Source organism: Osmia bicornis, chromosome 7 (assembly GCF_907164935.1).
Source record: "Osmia bicornis bicornis chromosome 7, iOsmBic2.1, whole genome shotgun sequence".
In the NCBI taxonomy this organism is placed as follows: Eukaryota; Metazoa; Arthropoda; class Insecta; order Hymenoptera; family Megachilidae; genus Osmia; species Osmia bicornis.
Window position 1 is genome coordinate 10,945,451 of NC_060222.1, and position 16,615 is coordinate 10,962,065.

A 16,615-nucleotide genomic window follows, 5' to 3' on the forward strand; every position below is an offset into this window, starting at 1 on the left:
AGTGATCCATTTGATTGTGGATGGAATGAAGATGTTCTGTATGTTTTGATCTGGAATGCTTTGGCTAATTTTTTCATTAATGATCCTGTGAAACATGTACACTGATCTGTAAGTATGGCTTTTGGACTACCAAATTTGCATATAAAATGTTCTGTAAAAGCTCTTGCTACTTCTTCAGATGTGGTTGATACTAAGGGTATTGCAGTTGAGTATTTGGTCAGGTTATCCTGGATGGTAAGTATATAGCTGTTTCCTGTTGTAGTTATTGGTAATGGTCCTAATATATCTAAAGATACTTTGTCAAATGCATCAAAGGGGTGTCAGTGATGACCATTGGTTCCTTGTTTTTTATCCTGACTAATTTTACTTTTTGACAACTAATGCAAGTTCTAATGTAATCAGTGATTTCCTTTTTCATGTTCTTCCAATAATAGTTATTTCTGATTCTGTGATAAGTCTTCTTTATTCCTTTATGTCCTTCTACTGGGCTTACATGGTTTTCTTTAATGATGTGCATTCTTTCTTCTCTAGGTGGTGTGATTATGATTCCTTTACAGAGTGTGATGGAAATGTATGAATCTGCAAAAATTACTTGTAGGAGTTTATGTAATCCTTTTAGTTAAGGTATAGAACACTCTTGAATTTTTCTTTTATGGAATTCTTGGCAAAGTATTATCAGTGTTTTAGGTAGAACTTCTTTTGAATGTGTTACCAGGCCAAATATTTCTTTGTTTTTCTTTTTTAAATGTATAATAATTTCTTCTTGATGAGGTATGTGTATTTTTATTTTCTCCTTTTGTAAGAATTCTCTTGATTGATTGTCTATTGGTTTCCCCTCTTCATTTAGAAATACAATCACAATTCCTTTTTTCATCCAGAGGTGGTCACTTGTCTCTATTATCTTGGATGTGACTGGTAGGTTGCTGATCACTCTTAGTTGTGTTATTTTATGTGTGGTAAGTTGATCCTCTTTTTTTATAATTTTAATGGGAGTTATTGGTGCTGTAGATGTACTTTCTGAATCATCTTTCTCTTCCTTTTTCAGTTGTGAAAGTCCTTCTTTGGTTCCTGATAATGCCTTTTTTGTTCCTGAGGATGCTTTTGTAATTTCTGAAGATGTAGAGTTATTCCCTCTTCAAAGTTTTCAATTTCATCACCAATTATTACTGGTTCATGTTTCCTTTTGAGTGGTTTAGGAGGTTCATAAATTAGTTGTTTTTTAGGTGGTAATTTTTTTCCATTCTTTCTTCTCTTTTTAAATTGTTTGTTTGCAGAGCTTGATGTTTCCTTTCTTCTCTTCCTGTGTTGTTGGTCTTGAAATTCATCAGTATCACAATATTCTGATTCACTGGAGGTAGTATTTTCTTTAAGACGTTTTTGATGTAGACTGCTACTTGTCTTATGTGGTCTCTTGTAGTGCTGTGTAATTTTTTCTTTTTTTATTTCTCTCTCAGAATCAGATGAAGTATCTCGCTGGCGTGTAGGATACTGATGAGTGATTTTTCTTTTTACAATACTTCTTTCGGATTCAGAGGAAGTATCTCTTTGTCGTTTTTTCTTTTTTGTTTCTTTGTTTGGTTCTGAAGATGTGTCTCGGCGTCTTGTTGGATATTGATGGATTTCTTTCTTCTTTTTGACTTCTCTGGAACTAGAAGATGTTGTTGGTCTAGGTCTCGTAGGGTGTTGATGGGTTTTCTTTTTTTTCTTGTATTCCCTAGAATCGGATGTCGTCGATGGCCTAGGACGTGTAGGGTATTGATGGGTTTCCTTTTTCTTTTTGTACTCCCTAGAATCGGACGTCGTCGATGGTCTAGGACAGGGGTCGGCAAACTTTTGAGAGAGAAGAGCCAAATTGTCAAGGAAAACAGGATAACGAAGGTATAAAAGAGCCATGTATATACATATGGATGTATATATATGTATACACCCCCCCCCCCCGCCGGTGGCGGTCATAACCCAAAATGAAGAGCCATATGCTAAGGGCCGCATGCGACTCGCGATCGGCGGTCTGCCGATCCCTGCTTTAGGTAATTAGTATATTTCTAGGCCAGTGGTCGACAAACTCATTAGTTAACAGAGCCAAATGTCAAAAATACAACGATTGAGATTTCTATTGAGGGTCTAATTTCTTAAACTTAAGCTATATAGGTAGGTACTCTGTTTATTAACTTAATAAACTTTAGTTGAAGTTTTGAGTCTTAATTGAATTATAAGTGCACTGAATATAAAATAATTTTTAACAAAAAACAAATCCGACTTCGTAGTGCCCTAAAAAGTGTCAAATAATTTCTATTTCATTTATAGCAATATTCCATAGCTATTAATAATATCTACTTAATCGTTAAATAGGATACCAAATACATTTCAAGGTTTTCGGAGGCGGCGCAAAATTAAAAATACCCGAATATATTGCCAATAACGATTTGATTGCGGTATGGCAAGCTTGGTTATTTAATAAGTCGTAAGAAAAAAAATTCGAAACTATATACATAGGTACGGCAGAAAACACTCATAATTGTAACGATTGTATCAGAAGTTGGTAGCACTTCTGATGTACATGTATACTGCAATTCACGAGAGACCACACTTAACTCGTGCAGCTCACTAGGTCTAGGGACATTTATAATAACGTGTGTGATTCTCCTCTTCAGCTTGCTGCTTTTTATTTTGCAATCATATAAATGCTGGACAGAAATGTATGACGTGCAGGTACTGTAAACTCAAGGTCCTGGTTGAGCGAATTTATTGTTAGTACATGGCACACGCCCTGGTTGTTAACCGAAACAGCAGCTTCGCCGACATCCAGGCCGTCAACTGTCGTTAAACGAGGCAAATAGTCCTCTTTTAATTTATCATTAACGACATCGATCGCGATGGGTTGTCTTGTACGAGCTTTTATAATGTATGTACGCGGTTCTAATTTACGCCTCTCGTGATAATCTAACGAGCGTTGATCGACGAATCTGTATTATTCGCGAACGAAATTTCGGCTTGCTCTTGGCGAAGATATTCCTGCCCTAAAATTCCGTTTGTGCTTAGTGGAAAATCTGAGCGTATGACATGAAAACGGACTGGCTTTCCTTGTAAATGGACTGTCGCGGTCCCGATTGTTCTATCTTTTTGCGGAGTAATTCCCGTTATTATGGTAGCCTCGTGTGTAGCTATCGGAATGTTCGTAAGCAACGTGTTTAACTTTATCAAGTTGATCTCTGCACCGGTATCTATCAAGAAATGCGCCTCTTTTATTTGAAAGTCTTTAGATGACAATCTTACTATCGGGGTATCACGCTTCGTTTCTATTGCTAGTACGGTTTCTGCTGGAATTTCACCTGTGGACGACGCTCTTGAGATTGGCGACTCGTCGTCGCGTCGGTACGACGAGTCGTGTTCAAGTTTAAACGTTCCCTTACTTCCGGTGACGGTGACCTTTGGCCCGATGGTCCGGCCGTCGGCTCGCGCAAAGGTAGTGTACGCGGCCGCGAATCACGCGTTCTTTCAGGTGAATTCTCCCGTCTATCATCCGCTTGCATGCTCGATCTCGTATGCATATGCTGAGGATGCGCGCAACACGGGCACGTTCGTTCCTCTGCGGTCAAATCCTTCCTGTGTAGTATTCTAACAGGACTCGGTGTTCTATCACGCGGATACGAGATGTTACGCGATGTTTCTGGCGCTCGTACCGGCGAGCTGTATCTAGGATACGCGTAGCTACGATTTCTGTTCGGGCTATCGTGCTAACGAGATCGATAATCATAATCATCAGCGCGTTCATAGGACGGACGGTAAAAATCATACGACGTGGACGGTCAATCTTTTAAACGCGTTTCTACTCTCAGAGCGATACAATCTAGCGCGTCTACTAACCTTTTCGGGTCTCGCGCTTCGACGGCTCGACCTATTTCATCCGGTAAACCGCGAAGAAATGCATTTAACGCGGTGGCCGTTACGGGTTCCATGATATCAGCTGATCGGCCTTTATATTCGATCTTAATGAAGTCCTCTATTCCGACCAATAAAGCTCGAATACGGTCGTAGAATGCGTAAACGGACTCGTCACGATACATCCGAACATTGGCGATTATGAAATAGAAATCATTATACGTTCTATCCGATGTAAAACGACGTTTCAAGTGTTTCACCAATTCTGAAACGGTCTCAAATTTTAACCCGTGGACGCTATCGCGAGCTTCCCCTCTTAATTTAGAGATTAAGAGTCGTACAAAACCACGTGTTGCCGTTATCGGGAGACTTTCCGCATTAAATTCTACTTCTGCAAGAAAATCTCTTAGTCGGATATTTTTCCCGTCAAAAACTGGTACATGCTGAACGGCGAAACTTTCTATTACCGAAGCTGTGAAAACCGATTCGTTACCCTCCCCGGTATTAGTTCCGTCTAATAGGCTAGCAATACTCGTACTTTTACTAGGACCTGCGATAGCCGTGCTTTTGGCAGGACCTACCTCTTTAGAATTAGGCATTTTGTGAAAATAATCAATATATCGAAAAGGATATGCAAAAAGAAATATACACAATATATATATATGAAAATAACACAAAAATATCAATATAACAATTTACGTGATAATTGTTCACCGATCAGACAAATATATATATAGAAATGTATGATAACAGTGAACGATAATAATTATACCAAAAATCAGACTGAATAATCAGTAAATAGATAAATTTCTGAGAAATAGATTGTAAATTACCAAAATTTAGATTTTAAATAAGTAATTGATAAATAACAGAATAAATAAACGAATAAATAAATAAATAAATATGACAAGATACGATTAAACAAGATCAGTTGTAAATTCAGTAATGAACAATTATCACACAACACATATATGAATCACACAATAAATATATGAATAAATAAATATATAACACAAATTAACACGGTAAATAAATTTCAATAATATATATATAGGCACAATGCGTAGTGAAGTGTGGCAAAAAGGGTATCTATATTCGTAGTTTTCCCGTAATTTCCGCACTCGTAGTTCGAATCAGTCAGAAATACCTTGAGAAAAATTGATACTTTTGAAAATTCAAACACCTAACTGCACAAATTCCAACGAACGAGCATTGAAAAGTATCCCACCGCTGTCACCAAAAATTTGTTACGTCGCGAGCGAGATACGGCGCGCGACGTACAAAAATAGAAAAAAAATAAAAATTAATGATTGATACGCGGATGAGAACGGTATTATCGCTGCCACCAGTCCCAATCGCGCTCGACGATGTTAGGTCGATAACGATCGGAACAATTTAAAAAGAATCGTTTAATTTTTATAATAAGATTCTGAATTTATTTATTGAGTTCGTCAATGCTCTGGTCCCATACGGGCCCCTCGTATGAATTCGTGCAAGAAGGTAGGCGTGTTAATAAGGAAATGTTAAGGGTGTTTGAATGCAAATTATTAGAAAACAGAATGTAGGTAAGATGTGTATAATTCTGAGAAAAAAAATAATTACAACAAAATGGTTTGATTAACAAAGTGTACGAGCTGTATGAAATACAAATAAAGCATGAGAAATTAAGAGAAATTAAAGTATGTATGTGTTAGCAGTAGAAAACGGATATCTTAAATTGTGAAATTTATAACTGGAAAAGTGAAAGAAAAGAAGGTAATATCATATGAAAATGATTCGAACTTCGGTGTTTTTGTTTTACAATGATCGATCGAAAAGAAGACGGTCCCAGTAGGATACTTCCAGGACTAACAGTCTCGTGGGGCGTCTTCACGCGCGTGTAAATGGAAAATTTTTAATAATTATTCTTGGTTACCTCGAACTTTTGCGATAAGAACGGAACGATCTAGTTGGATACTTCCACGACTAGCAGTCTCTTAGATCGCTGTTTTGCCCTCACTCGACACCAGATTCGTTGTGTTAAAGAAGATATAAAATGTGCAACTCACCAATTCGATGTAATATAAATGTATTATAATTGCAATAAGTTTCGTATACGGATGCTGTAGTGATGGTCTAGAAATCTGGAAAATCGAAGAGAGGATGAGAACTAATTCCACACGCACTACGCGTTCGCGTTTGAGCCGTGTCACGGTGTTACGGATTACGAAATGCGAAACAATTGACTATGTACGAGAAACGACGCGGCGCGGAAAAAGAATATTATTAATTAACGGACGATTTAAAATGAAAGAGAAAAAGATAGATATTGAAAAGTGTGAAAAGATTTTAAGTATCCGTATGAGTCTTTGACACGATAATTGCGAATTGAAACACTCCCGACACTCTGCCTCGTTACACGGAGGAACTTTGCCGAGCAATCCGATCTCACGATACCGTAGACAACTCTGTCTCTGCGCAGACACGGGCTCCCCGTCACGTACCTTGCGATTTTTCGACGAAGAGTGATTTGCCTCAGTCAAGCGATCGTATCTCAGGGTTCGACCCGCGATCATGGGCCCAAAGTGGGGTCATCATTTGGCAAATCAGGGTACGTGTCGAAGGGGAAGGTCCGCGCGTATTGGTTTTGTCTAGGCGCGTTTCCCAAGTTCTCATCCCTTCTCGACCTTCCTTCCGACTCTGTCTATCGTTGACTATCTTTCTTTTACCCCTACAGCGCTTCATGAATTTCGTGCGTCGCACTTTCTATGTGTTTGAAATTGAAAAGAAAACTGTCCACGATTTTCGTCGAGACAACCGGTTCGGCAATGGAAATGGCAGTGAGACGGTTAGAAAATGTACACGTGATTTTACAAACACAATAGTGTATTTTGAACACAAAATATATACAGTATTTACAATGTTCGTCGAACAACTATGTACATTGATCGTTGATCACTAATGCACTCACACACGCGTTGCGGTGGAGATCGAGATTGAAATTGCGCTGTGTAAAAAACCACGTGTTGAACCAACACGTGGTCACCACGAAATTGTATTAATTTCGTGGATTTACCGTATCACTGAACTCGCGAGTTCGCGCTTGCCGTCGGCTATTGCTACGCGTTCACGTGAGCGAGATTTGAGACAGATTCGAGCTTGAGATTGTAAAAGATTTTTAAACTGAACTTTGTACGTGTGCTTCGTATGCGAAAAACAGAACGATAATGGCCGCTCAACCGGCTTCGTCGCAGCGAGAACCGTTGGCTTTCTTCTCGCTGATCCAAGGTGGCTGCCGGTCGCGCTGCAGAGTGCTGCCACGGTCCGCGTGAAGGCGGTAGAAATTACATTTTCGAACACTATGCCTTCTAGAATCTTCGAAATACTTCTATTTGATTTTATTCGTTTCTTAATTAATTAAAGAAGCTTTTAGGAACGAACTCTGATGTCGATTAATGTTTTATTTATGTTATTTGTTATAATATTCACGTAGTTAATAGTATCGGGGCTTTTAATTCATTCGACGTACTTTATAATCGATGTTTGTTTCATTACACGCATTTTCCGGCTTTCATGACAAAGAGATTGATGTTTTATTTTCAATTAATTTCGGGAGCATTCTATTCGGATTTTCGCAAGTTCATGCATATCGAATAATATATATATACGTTAACATATTCTAGGAATTTATTCCAGAACATTGCTTGTAGGTGCTTGGCAGTTTTTGTTGCCTATTCGTGACAATACGCGTTTATGATCCCCGTCGACCGTTGTCTCGAACGTTCCTAAACGTTCGCCGACGTTTTTAAACTCTCAGTAGTTGTCACGCAAACCTCGCTTTCCATTCCTATTCAGATCGTTTCATATTATTCAAACAAATCACTTTCATTCTCTATTGCACTCATTCTCCCGTGGAAGGATCGGCTGACGCATGCTTTACAGGTACGAGAGGTATCCGCTTGTAAAATAAGGGCGAAAATCGCATTTCTTTATTCTGCGCAGTTAAGCTGGGATTCCTCCATGTGCGTCGCACTGCTTAACCGCGCGGCGAAGGATGTTATGATACCTCTCCTTGACCTTAACGATTTCAAATTTCTGTACATTTCCAAACGTAGTTCCAACGGCAATCGTCCCAAGGAAGATTAATTTGAATTATTCGAAAGAGCCAAATATACCCTTCTTTGTGTTCCTTGCCTGGGGTACTTCCAAATGCGTCGCACCGACGAGGCACACAAATTAGGTATATTAGCTGGTAAACTATCGAAAATAAAATAAAGAAAAAGGAAAATAGATCCTAGCCACGGTCGGATTATTAAAAATAATCCGGACGTAACAAGACAACGGTAATTCTTTAATTTTTTTTTAAATATCAGCTTTGTTCTTAAAATCCCGAAATAGCTCTTCGGATGCATTTATAAAACAACTTTTTATGTATTCACCGTCTGTGTATGGTTTTCCTCTCTTAGCAATCTCTTGACTAACCACAAAACTTGCAATATTAACATTGTTAGAAGATTGCATCCAGTAATTAAATGCAGAACTTGATTTTTCTTGACTTTTTAGAAGTTCCTCAATTGCTTTGTTCCTTGCATCACCGACAGGATATTTAGTGATAAATGACTCGTGTTTAGTTATAAAGTGTCTCTCCAAATTTGACTTTTTATTATGCGCCAATTTTTCTTTACAAATAAGACAGGTCGGAAGGCCATTTAAGTTTTTAATAAACACAAAAGTCTCGGTCCATTTAACTTGAAATTCACGGTTCCTGTCCTCCATTTTTATTTGCTTCCTCTTTGTAGCCATGTCAAATGGGTAGCACGTGTAGAATTTGCAACTTGCTTGAGAAATACAACTAACTTTATACTTCGAGTATGCAACTAGCATCGACAATTCTACGGAACGCTACAAAACCTTGCGTGAACTAACGCGATGTGTCCAGCCGGCGCTATCGAGTGTACAATAAAATCTCTCTAGTTATCCGTAAGCTGAGAAACGAAAATGGACATGTAGGCAGGATAGACACGATTTTTCGAACTTCGCGGCTGCTTTTAATCCCCGGCGACAAGTCGTAAAAGAGAAGAATAGCACGAGAGCAGTAGCAGCCAAGAAATTAACAACAGTTTAACTTTCTTATTTTCAGAATTTTCTGGATGCAAATTGTGTTGCATATTGGTACAATTTTTCTGATTCAAATGAGAACAAATATGACAAAATTTGGACTATGCGGACGAAAAAAAAAATTCGCACTGGATGTTCCGTTGTACATAAAATAAAGTAAATATGCTCCAAGTTATGTCGTGTTTGGTTTGATTTTGATCAGAAGAGTCTGGCCAATATGTTTAAAAAATCCGTAGGTAAAAAGAGTTAATATTAAAAAAGTTACAGTGCTTTATTATGAACTACCAAACTGTACCTCTCATCAAAGATGCCGCGACGTGTGTCGCGTGACTGACTCGAAGAAACAAAACATAGGCGTCGATAAGAAATACATAGGTGTATGACAAAACCGACAAACACTGTCAGCAGGGAAACAAACGAAGAACTAGAGAGATTTTACTGCGCGGCGCGATATTTGAAGCGCCAAGTGAGAGCTGACATAGCGTATACGCGATATTAACCACCATTAGCGCCTGCACGTGGTCATTTGCAGAACAGCCACACTCGAGGGGCCAAAGAGCCACATGAGGCTCGCGAGCCACGGTTTGCCGACCACTGGTCTAGGACGTGTAGGGTATTGGTGCCATTCCTTTTTTTTCTTTTTTATTATCCGACTTCGAATAGGAGGAGGATACTCAATTCGATGAGTATTTTTTTTTTTCTGGTTTTGTTCACCGATTACGCCGAGACGGATGGACCAATCGGAACGAAACCTTTTGCATCTTGTAGGATATGTCATCCGATTGGTCCCGTTAAAAAAAATTTTGCAATTTTTCATTCCGAACGGTTTTTATTGCAAAAAAACGGGAAGTTTCTAATCTCAACATAGAATGACTTCAATGATCCTTTAATATAATGTCGGAGGCATGATTCTTAACATCTTTTTCATTATGCATAATTAACGGAAACCGTTAGTTTTCGAGATATTCGTGAAAAACTATTGTTATTTTTTCTGCCTTTGTTCGCCGATTATTCTGAGACGGATGGACCAAGTGGAACGAAACCTTTTGCATCTTCTAAAGTATGTCTCCCGATTAGTCCCGTTAAAAAAACATTCTATATTTTTTTATTCCGAACGGTTTTTATTGCAAAAAACGTATTATTTCATGTACGTGCGGTGTATGTTCACCGATTATTCTGAGGCCGATGGACCAATCGGAATGAAACTGTTTGCATCTTGTACAGTAGAACTCCCCATTGGTCTCGTAAAAAAAATATTTTGCATTTTTTTATTCCTAACGACTTTTTTTCTAAATGTACCTTCGCTGATTCCTCCGAGACGGATGGACCAATTGGAATGAAATCTTTTGCGTCTCGTAGGATATGTCTTCCGAGTGGTCCCGTTATAAAAACATTTCGCATTTTTTTATTTCGAACGGTTTCCATTATTGCAAAATACGTTCTGGTTCAAGGAATGCACCGATTGCGATGAAAGTTTTCACATTTCGTAGATCATTCCACGATGATTCCATTTCCCAAAATTTATGTAACTTCTTATTGTTAATAACTATTGTTATTATAATAAAAAGCCTATTCTTTAGGGTTACCCTCCAAGGAATATGCCGATCGCGATTTTTCAAAGTTGTCCCTGCAAGTAAACTTCGTCAGTTTCTTTACCAATTGGTTGCTAATACGGTATCCTTCGAATACTGCCCGTTCCACTAAAAAGTGTGAAATAAAATAATTTTTATTTCATTTATATCTGTATTCCACAGCTATTAATACAATCTACTTAATCGTTAAATAGGATACTAAATATATTTCAACCTTTTCGGAGGCGGGGCAAAATTAAATATATAATTTTTTCTTTGAAAAATACTAGGAATTTCATTATATCGTGTATCTTTACCATATCATCATCACTTATCAATTATCGTACGTAATATATTTCTGTCCACCATTTATATGATCGCAAACTAAGAAGCAAGCTGTAAAGGAAATCACACACGTTATTAAAAATCTCTTTAGACCTAGTGAGCTGCGCAAGTTAAGTGTGGTCTCTCGTGAAATGCAGTATACATATACATCAGAAGTGCTACCAACTTCTGATACAACCGCTACAATTACAAATGTTTTCTGCCGAATCTATAACTTTTCTAATTTGTTTTCGTACGATTTATTAATTACCAAGTTTGCCTTACCGCAGTCAAATCGTTATTGGCAGGATCGTATATTCGGGTATTTTTCATTTTGTGCCGCCTCCGAAAAGGTTGAAATATATTTAGTATCCTATTTAACGATTAAATAGATTGTATTAATAGCTGTGGAATACAGATATAAATGAAATAGAAATTATTTTATACTTTTTAGTGCATTTCGAAGTCGGATTTTTTTTTGTTAAAAATTATTTTTTTACTACTTTTTTTGATCCTGTAGTTGAGGTAGTACTTCTCGGACGAGTTGGATGCTGATTCCATTGTTTTTTCTTCTTAATTTCTCTTGATTCAGTAGTTGAAGTAGTTGTTGTGGGTCTGGTCGCATACTGGTGCCATTGCTTCTTCTTTTTAACTTCTTTTGAATCCGTAGTAGAGGGTTTTCGTTTTGCTTGAATTGGTAATGTTGCAATAGGATTTCGGGATAGTGCATCAGCGTTTATATTTTGTCTTCCTGGTTTATACTTAATTTCATAGTCGTATTCGCTTAATTTTAGTTTCCATCGCATTAATCTTGATGCGGGGTCTGTTAAATTATGCAGCCACGTTAATGGTTTGTGGTCAGTTACTAGATAAAATTTTCTTCCGTAAATATAGGGTCTAAAATGAGTTACGGCGTATGCGACTGCTAGTAGTTCTCTTTCTGTAGCAGAGTATTGGGTTTCTGCTTTGTTTAACACTCTTGAAGTATAAGATACTGGTTGATGTTTTCCAATTTCGCCCTGGCTTAGTACTGCTCCAGCGGCGATTCCAGATGCATCCGTGGTGATGTTGAAAGGTTGTGTGAAATCTGGATATTGAAGAATTGGTTCCTCAAATAATTTATCTCTGAGGATGATGAAGGCTTGTTGTTGTTGTTGTGTCCATTCAAATTTTTGTTCTTTCTTTGTCAAATCTGATAAAGGTTTTGCTATTTTTGAAAAATTTTTTATGAATCTTCTATAATATCCGCATAAACCAAGGAACTGCCTAATATTCTTTACTGTTTTTGGAACTGGAAACTCTTTGACCGCTTCTATTTTCTTCCGGTCAGGTTTCACTCCATCTTCTGTAATAATGTGTCCCAAATAGGCTACTTCCTTCTTCAGTAGCTCGCATTTTTCCGGCTGGAGATACAGGTTTGCTTCTCTCAGTCTAGCCATAAGTCTATTGAATTTTGTTTCGTGTTCTTCGATTGAGCTAGCATAGATTACTATATCGTCAATATACACGAATGCTTCGACCCCTTGTAGTCCATCCAGAACGTTGTTCATAAGCCTCTGGAATGAACCTGCAGCGTTCTTTAAACCAAATGGCATTCTTTTAAATTGGAAGTGTCCAAGTGGTGTCAAGAAAGCTGTTTTGTGCTTATCGTCTGGATGCATGGGTATTTGGTGGAAGCTAGACTTTAAGTCGAATATTGAGAAGTATTTTGCGCTTCCCAATTGATCTAAAATGTCGACTATGTTTGGCAAGGGATATGCGTCGCTGATGGTTTTTTCATTTAATTTTATAAAATCGATGACTAATCTCCATGATTTGTTTCCTTGTGTTTTCTTTTTTTGGAACAATCCAGATTGGAGAATTGTAAGGTGACGATGAATGTTCAATGATATCTTTTTCTAATAATTCATTGACTTGTCTATTTACTTCTTCTTTTAACGCTTGTGGATATCTGTACTGTTTTATGTTAACTGGAGCTTCGTCAGTTGTGATTATTCGATGAAAAATTTTGTTTGTTGCTCCAAGTTCATCTTCGTTTAAGTAGAATCTGTCAGCGTTGTTTGAAATTAAATTTTTTATGCTTGATTTTTCTTCTTTGTTTAAATGTTCCAGACGAAGTGACGTAAATAGTGTGGTGATGCGTTTGGTAGAATCTGATGCTCTTTCTTCTTCTTTTTCTATTTTAATTTCTTCGTATGGTTCCAATTGTACGGTAGGCATTTGAATTTTGATGTCTTCGGAAGAGACATTTGTTGCATGAAGGAAGGCTATGCCACATCTGTTTGTTACTACGGCGTTTCCCATGTATAATTGTGGGTGTATCTCAATTTTTGCTATAAAGCCTGTCTTTTCTTCCGTATTTTTTACTTTAATAGGTATTGTTGTCCTAGTCCTTGATGGTATTGTGATTAAAGGTTTGTAACGGGGTCGGTCGGTTCGGTGCGCACGGCGTTGCGCACCGCGGTCGGTTTCCCCGTGCCAGTGTTCGCAAGGGAACAGGTCGGTAAATAATAAGGCGGTGATATGTTAGAAAAATATAAATTTATTCAAATAATAGCAGCTATTGTAGACTACGGTGATACAGTGCGGCGGTCCTAGCCTCGCCGCGCTGGAGGTCGGGCGGTGTTCTCCGGCCTCGGATATTACAATCAAAATATCGTCTGGTGATTAGACGCGTGGAGCCATATTACTTAAGACTACAGTACAGGTCTTACATACTACGGTCGGAACCCAGTCCGTCACAGAAATTACGCGGAACTTATGCCTAACGCTCTTACGAACTACTGCGGTCGCTACCGCCTTACAAGCTAAACGAGTACGGACGCACGCTGGTGTACGCGGAGCACGGGCGCAAGCGGAGCGCGAACGCGAACAAATCTAGCGCAAGCGCTGAGACACTAACGAGTGCCGAGAAAGTCGGGGAAGGAAAAGACCCGATTGGGTCGACGGTCTTTTATTCAATCGCGCTGCGGTGTTTCGCACTGCGGTGGAGTTGTTGCCCGTTTGCCTCACGCGGCTCGTCTTCTCGTACGCCGAGGTAGAACCGAGCAGCGAACGAGACGACGACCAATCCTGGCCAGCCTGGGTAGCACCGCGAAGCTGGACGGAATCGGCTGCCAAAGGCAGAATACGGTGCCGTGTAGACTAGCGTTCGGAATCCCCGCGGAAGCACCAGCAGAGATTATGAACGCGCACTAGCTTGGTCACCCCGGGTCAACCACGGGACTGATGAGGCTAGGCGCCTACGGCCGCTGGACCTACAGGAGCTGCCAGGTCGTAGCATAGTGCAATGCCACGGCCCGTTGGCCAGAGATCTCTTCGCCAGGAAATCCATGGCGTCGAGAGCTCTGGTGCTCCGGTCCGGACCTCCTAGGAGGTCCCCTCCGGGCCAAAGCCCCGAGGCAACTCATCGATCATCGCATCGATCGGTCCTACTTATAGTCTAATCACACGGGAGTGGGGATGCCGCCGTGGTGGGGCCCGCGATGCGCGACGCCGATCCGCGGCTGTCGTCGCAGGTTCTTGGAATGGTATAATATAATTATTGACTATGAGCATAGATTTGGCGTAGTCAATGTTTGCTCCGCTATTTTTGAAGAATTCCGTTCCTAGTATTCCATCGTGCGCTATTGGAAGATCCTCCACAACATGGAATATGGACTCTATATCCAGCGCTTTTACTTCGATGTATCCTAGGGTTGAAAGATAGCCTTCAGTTATTCCGTTTAATTCGAAGATGATATTTGTATTAATTATCGCTTTATTTGATATAGTATGTTTTTTAATAATGTTTATATCTGATCCAGTGTCTATCATTAGTGATGCTACTTCTTGGTGAAAGTTTTCACTCATGAGTTTGATGCTTGGAGGCTTTTCTGCATAATTCGCATTTAGACACAGGTTCGTTTCTTTACGTACCTGTGGTTCTTGAGTTGTAGTTTGTTGTGGTTGGCTTTTAATCTTCTCTTGATACGCTTTCTTCCTGCATTGCTCGATAGTATGGCCAATGTTTTGGCAATAAGCGCATATTGGAGGTTGTCTTCTCCAATTTCCAGTGCCTTGGTACCAGTTATTAGGAGGTTGGTTTACCGGGGGTTGAAAAGTCGGATTCGCCGAAGGTTGATTTGCCGGTGGTTGTAAAGCCGGTGGTTGTAAAGGCGGTGGTTGTCCAGTTCCTTGGCGTTGATATGTTGGATTCCGACCTATGTTTTGACGCTGGTTCACCGGGGTTTGGTTTTGTGGAACCCGGTTTGGTTGTATCCATTGATTCCTTAGTTGATTGTAATTGTTGTAGCTGTTATAGTTGCTGTTGAAGTTGTTGTTGTTATTGCTGTTGAAGTTGTTATTGTTGAACCAGCAATTCTGAATTGTGTGTCCCGGGCGCTGGCAATGCTGGCAATATCTTGGCTGCCATTGGATTGACGATACCTGCTGCCTTTGGAATGAACGGCTACTACAGGTGTTAGTACTGTGGCCGTATCCAATACAGTTGCTGCATTGAACGGCCTGGGTATATCCCTCGGTTAATTTCATCCTCATCATGTTCTCCTTGTATTCTGCTTCGCCTTTAACAGCTGCACTGATTGCTTCATCCAAGGTGTCGAATTCGCAATTTCGCATTCGATTGAAGATTTCTGGTTTTATCACAGTCAGAAAAGCCTTGACAGCATTGGCTTCTGCAGATACATTATACTGCTGCGTATGTTCAGGAACTTCGATTTCGTTGCAGTTCTGAATTTGCAGCAAAATACTGGAGACTCGGCTGCTATAGTCGACGACTACTTCGTTCGGCATCTGAGCCAATTTCGACATGTCTCCGTATAATTGTATTGATGAGTATAATGGAGCAAACCGTGATTTCAACACCGTAATCAGCTGCTCGATAGTATTGTAGTCTCCACTCAATACTACTCTCAAAGTTTGTCCATATAATTTATTTTTAATTAATTGGAATAGGCCGTATTCGGCGTTCGGTGAAGTCATGCCCCTTGCATTAAGGCAATTCTTTGTAAATTGGTATACAGAGATGTTGTGGCCATCGAAAGGTGGCACTATATCCGCTGCATCCCTTATGCTTATTGGTCGGTTGCCCTCGGCTGATACGTTGGCTTCGTTATCCATCTTTATATATATCGGTTATTATAATTATTTATATATATATAAATTTTTTCTTTGCGTATGTTTTTTTTTCTTCTTCCTTTTTTTATCTATATATTTTTTTCTTCTTTTGTTTATTATATATATTTATTATATGTATTTTTTTCCTTTTGTTTCTTTTATTTATTAATGCTTATTTAATTAATTGTACCTATTGTTACGCCCCGGCGGAAAATTTGGAATTTATCCGCCTTGCGTCCCTTATCAAGCCCTTTTGGGTTACGAGAGTATCTCATGTGAGGGTCGTGAGGTGGGTGTTTCACTTTTCCGCCAATCTTTTCATTCCTCCTCGACCTTGTACATTCTTGTCAAGCCTTTCAGGGTTACGAGGATTTCTCATGCAGGGGTGTACAAGGAAGAGTTTGAGTTTAATTCTTTCTATTTTTACTTCTTATATCGCTTTCCCTTCTTCGCAATAGTTTACGTGACCCTCCTTGAAACTATCGTCGCCAACCATAGTAATACAACACAGTTTAATATAACGCACAAAAACTCGGGTTTAGCTCGAGAGAGAGAGAGCCGTAAGCAAAACACCAGCGCTACGCAGTTAGCCAGTGCTTCGCATTCCGGGAATTTCCCTTGCTAAC

The 16,615-nt window shown here is 39.4% G+C and overlaps 1 protein-coding gene across 1 annotated transcript; it reads right to left on the minus strand.

Annotated features, from left to right (window-relative positions):
- Nucleotides 1-1,041: 1,041 nt before the first annotated feature.
- On the minus strand, nt 1,042-1,893 carry LOC114881537 (protein PXR1-like). The gene has a single exon (XM_029198357.2). The coding sequence runs from the start codon at nt 1,891-1,893 to the stop codon at nt 1,042-1,044; it is 852 nt and encodes a 283-aa protein (XP_029054190.2).
- Nucleotides 1,894-16,615: the final 14,722 nt, after the last annotated feature.

Coding starts and splice junctions, on each gene's coding strand:
- LOC114881537 (XM_029198357.2), bottom strand. CDS start 1,893: ATGGCTCTTTTATACCTTCGTTATCCTGTTTTCCTTGACAATTTGGCT.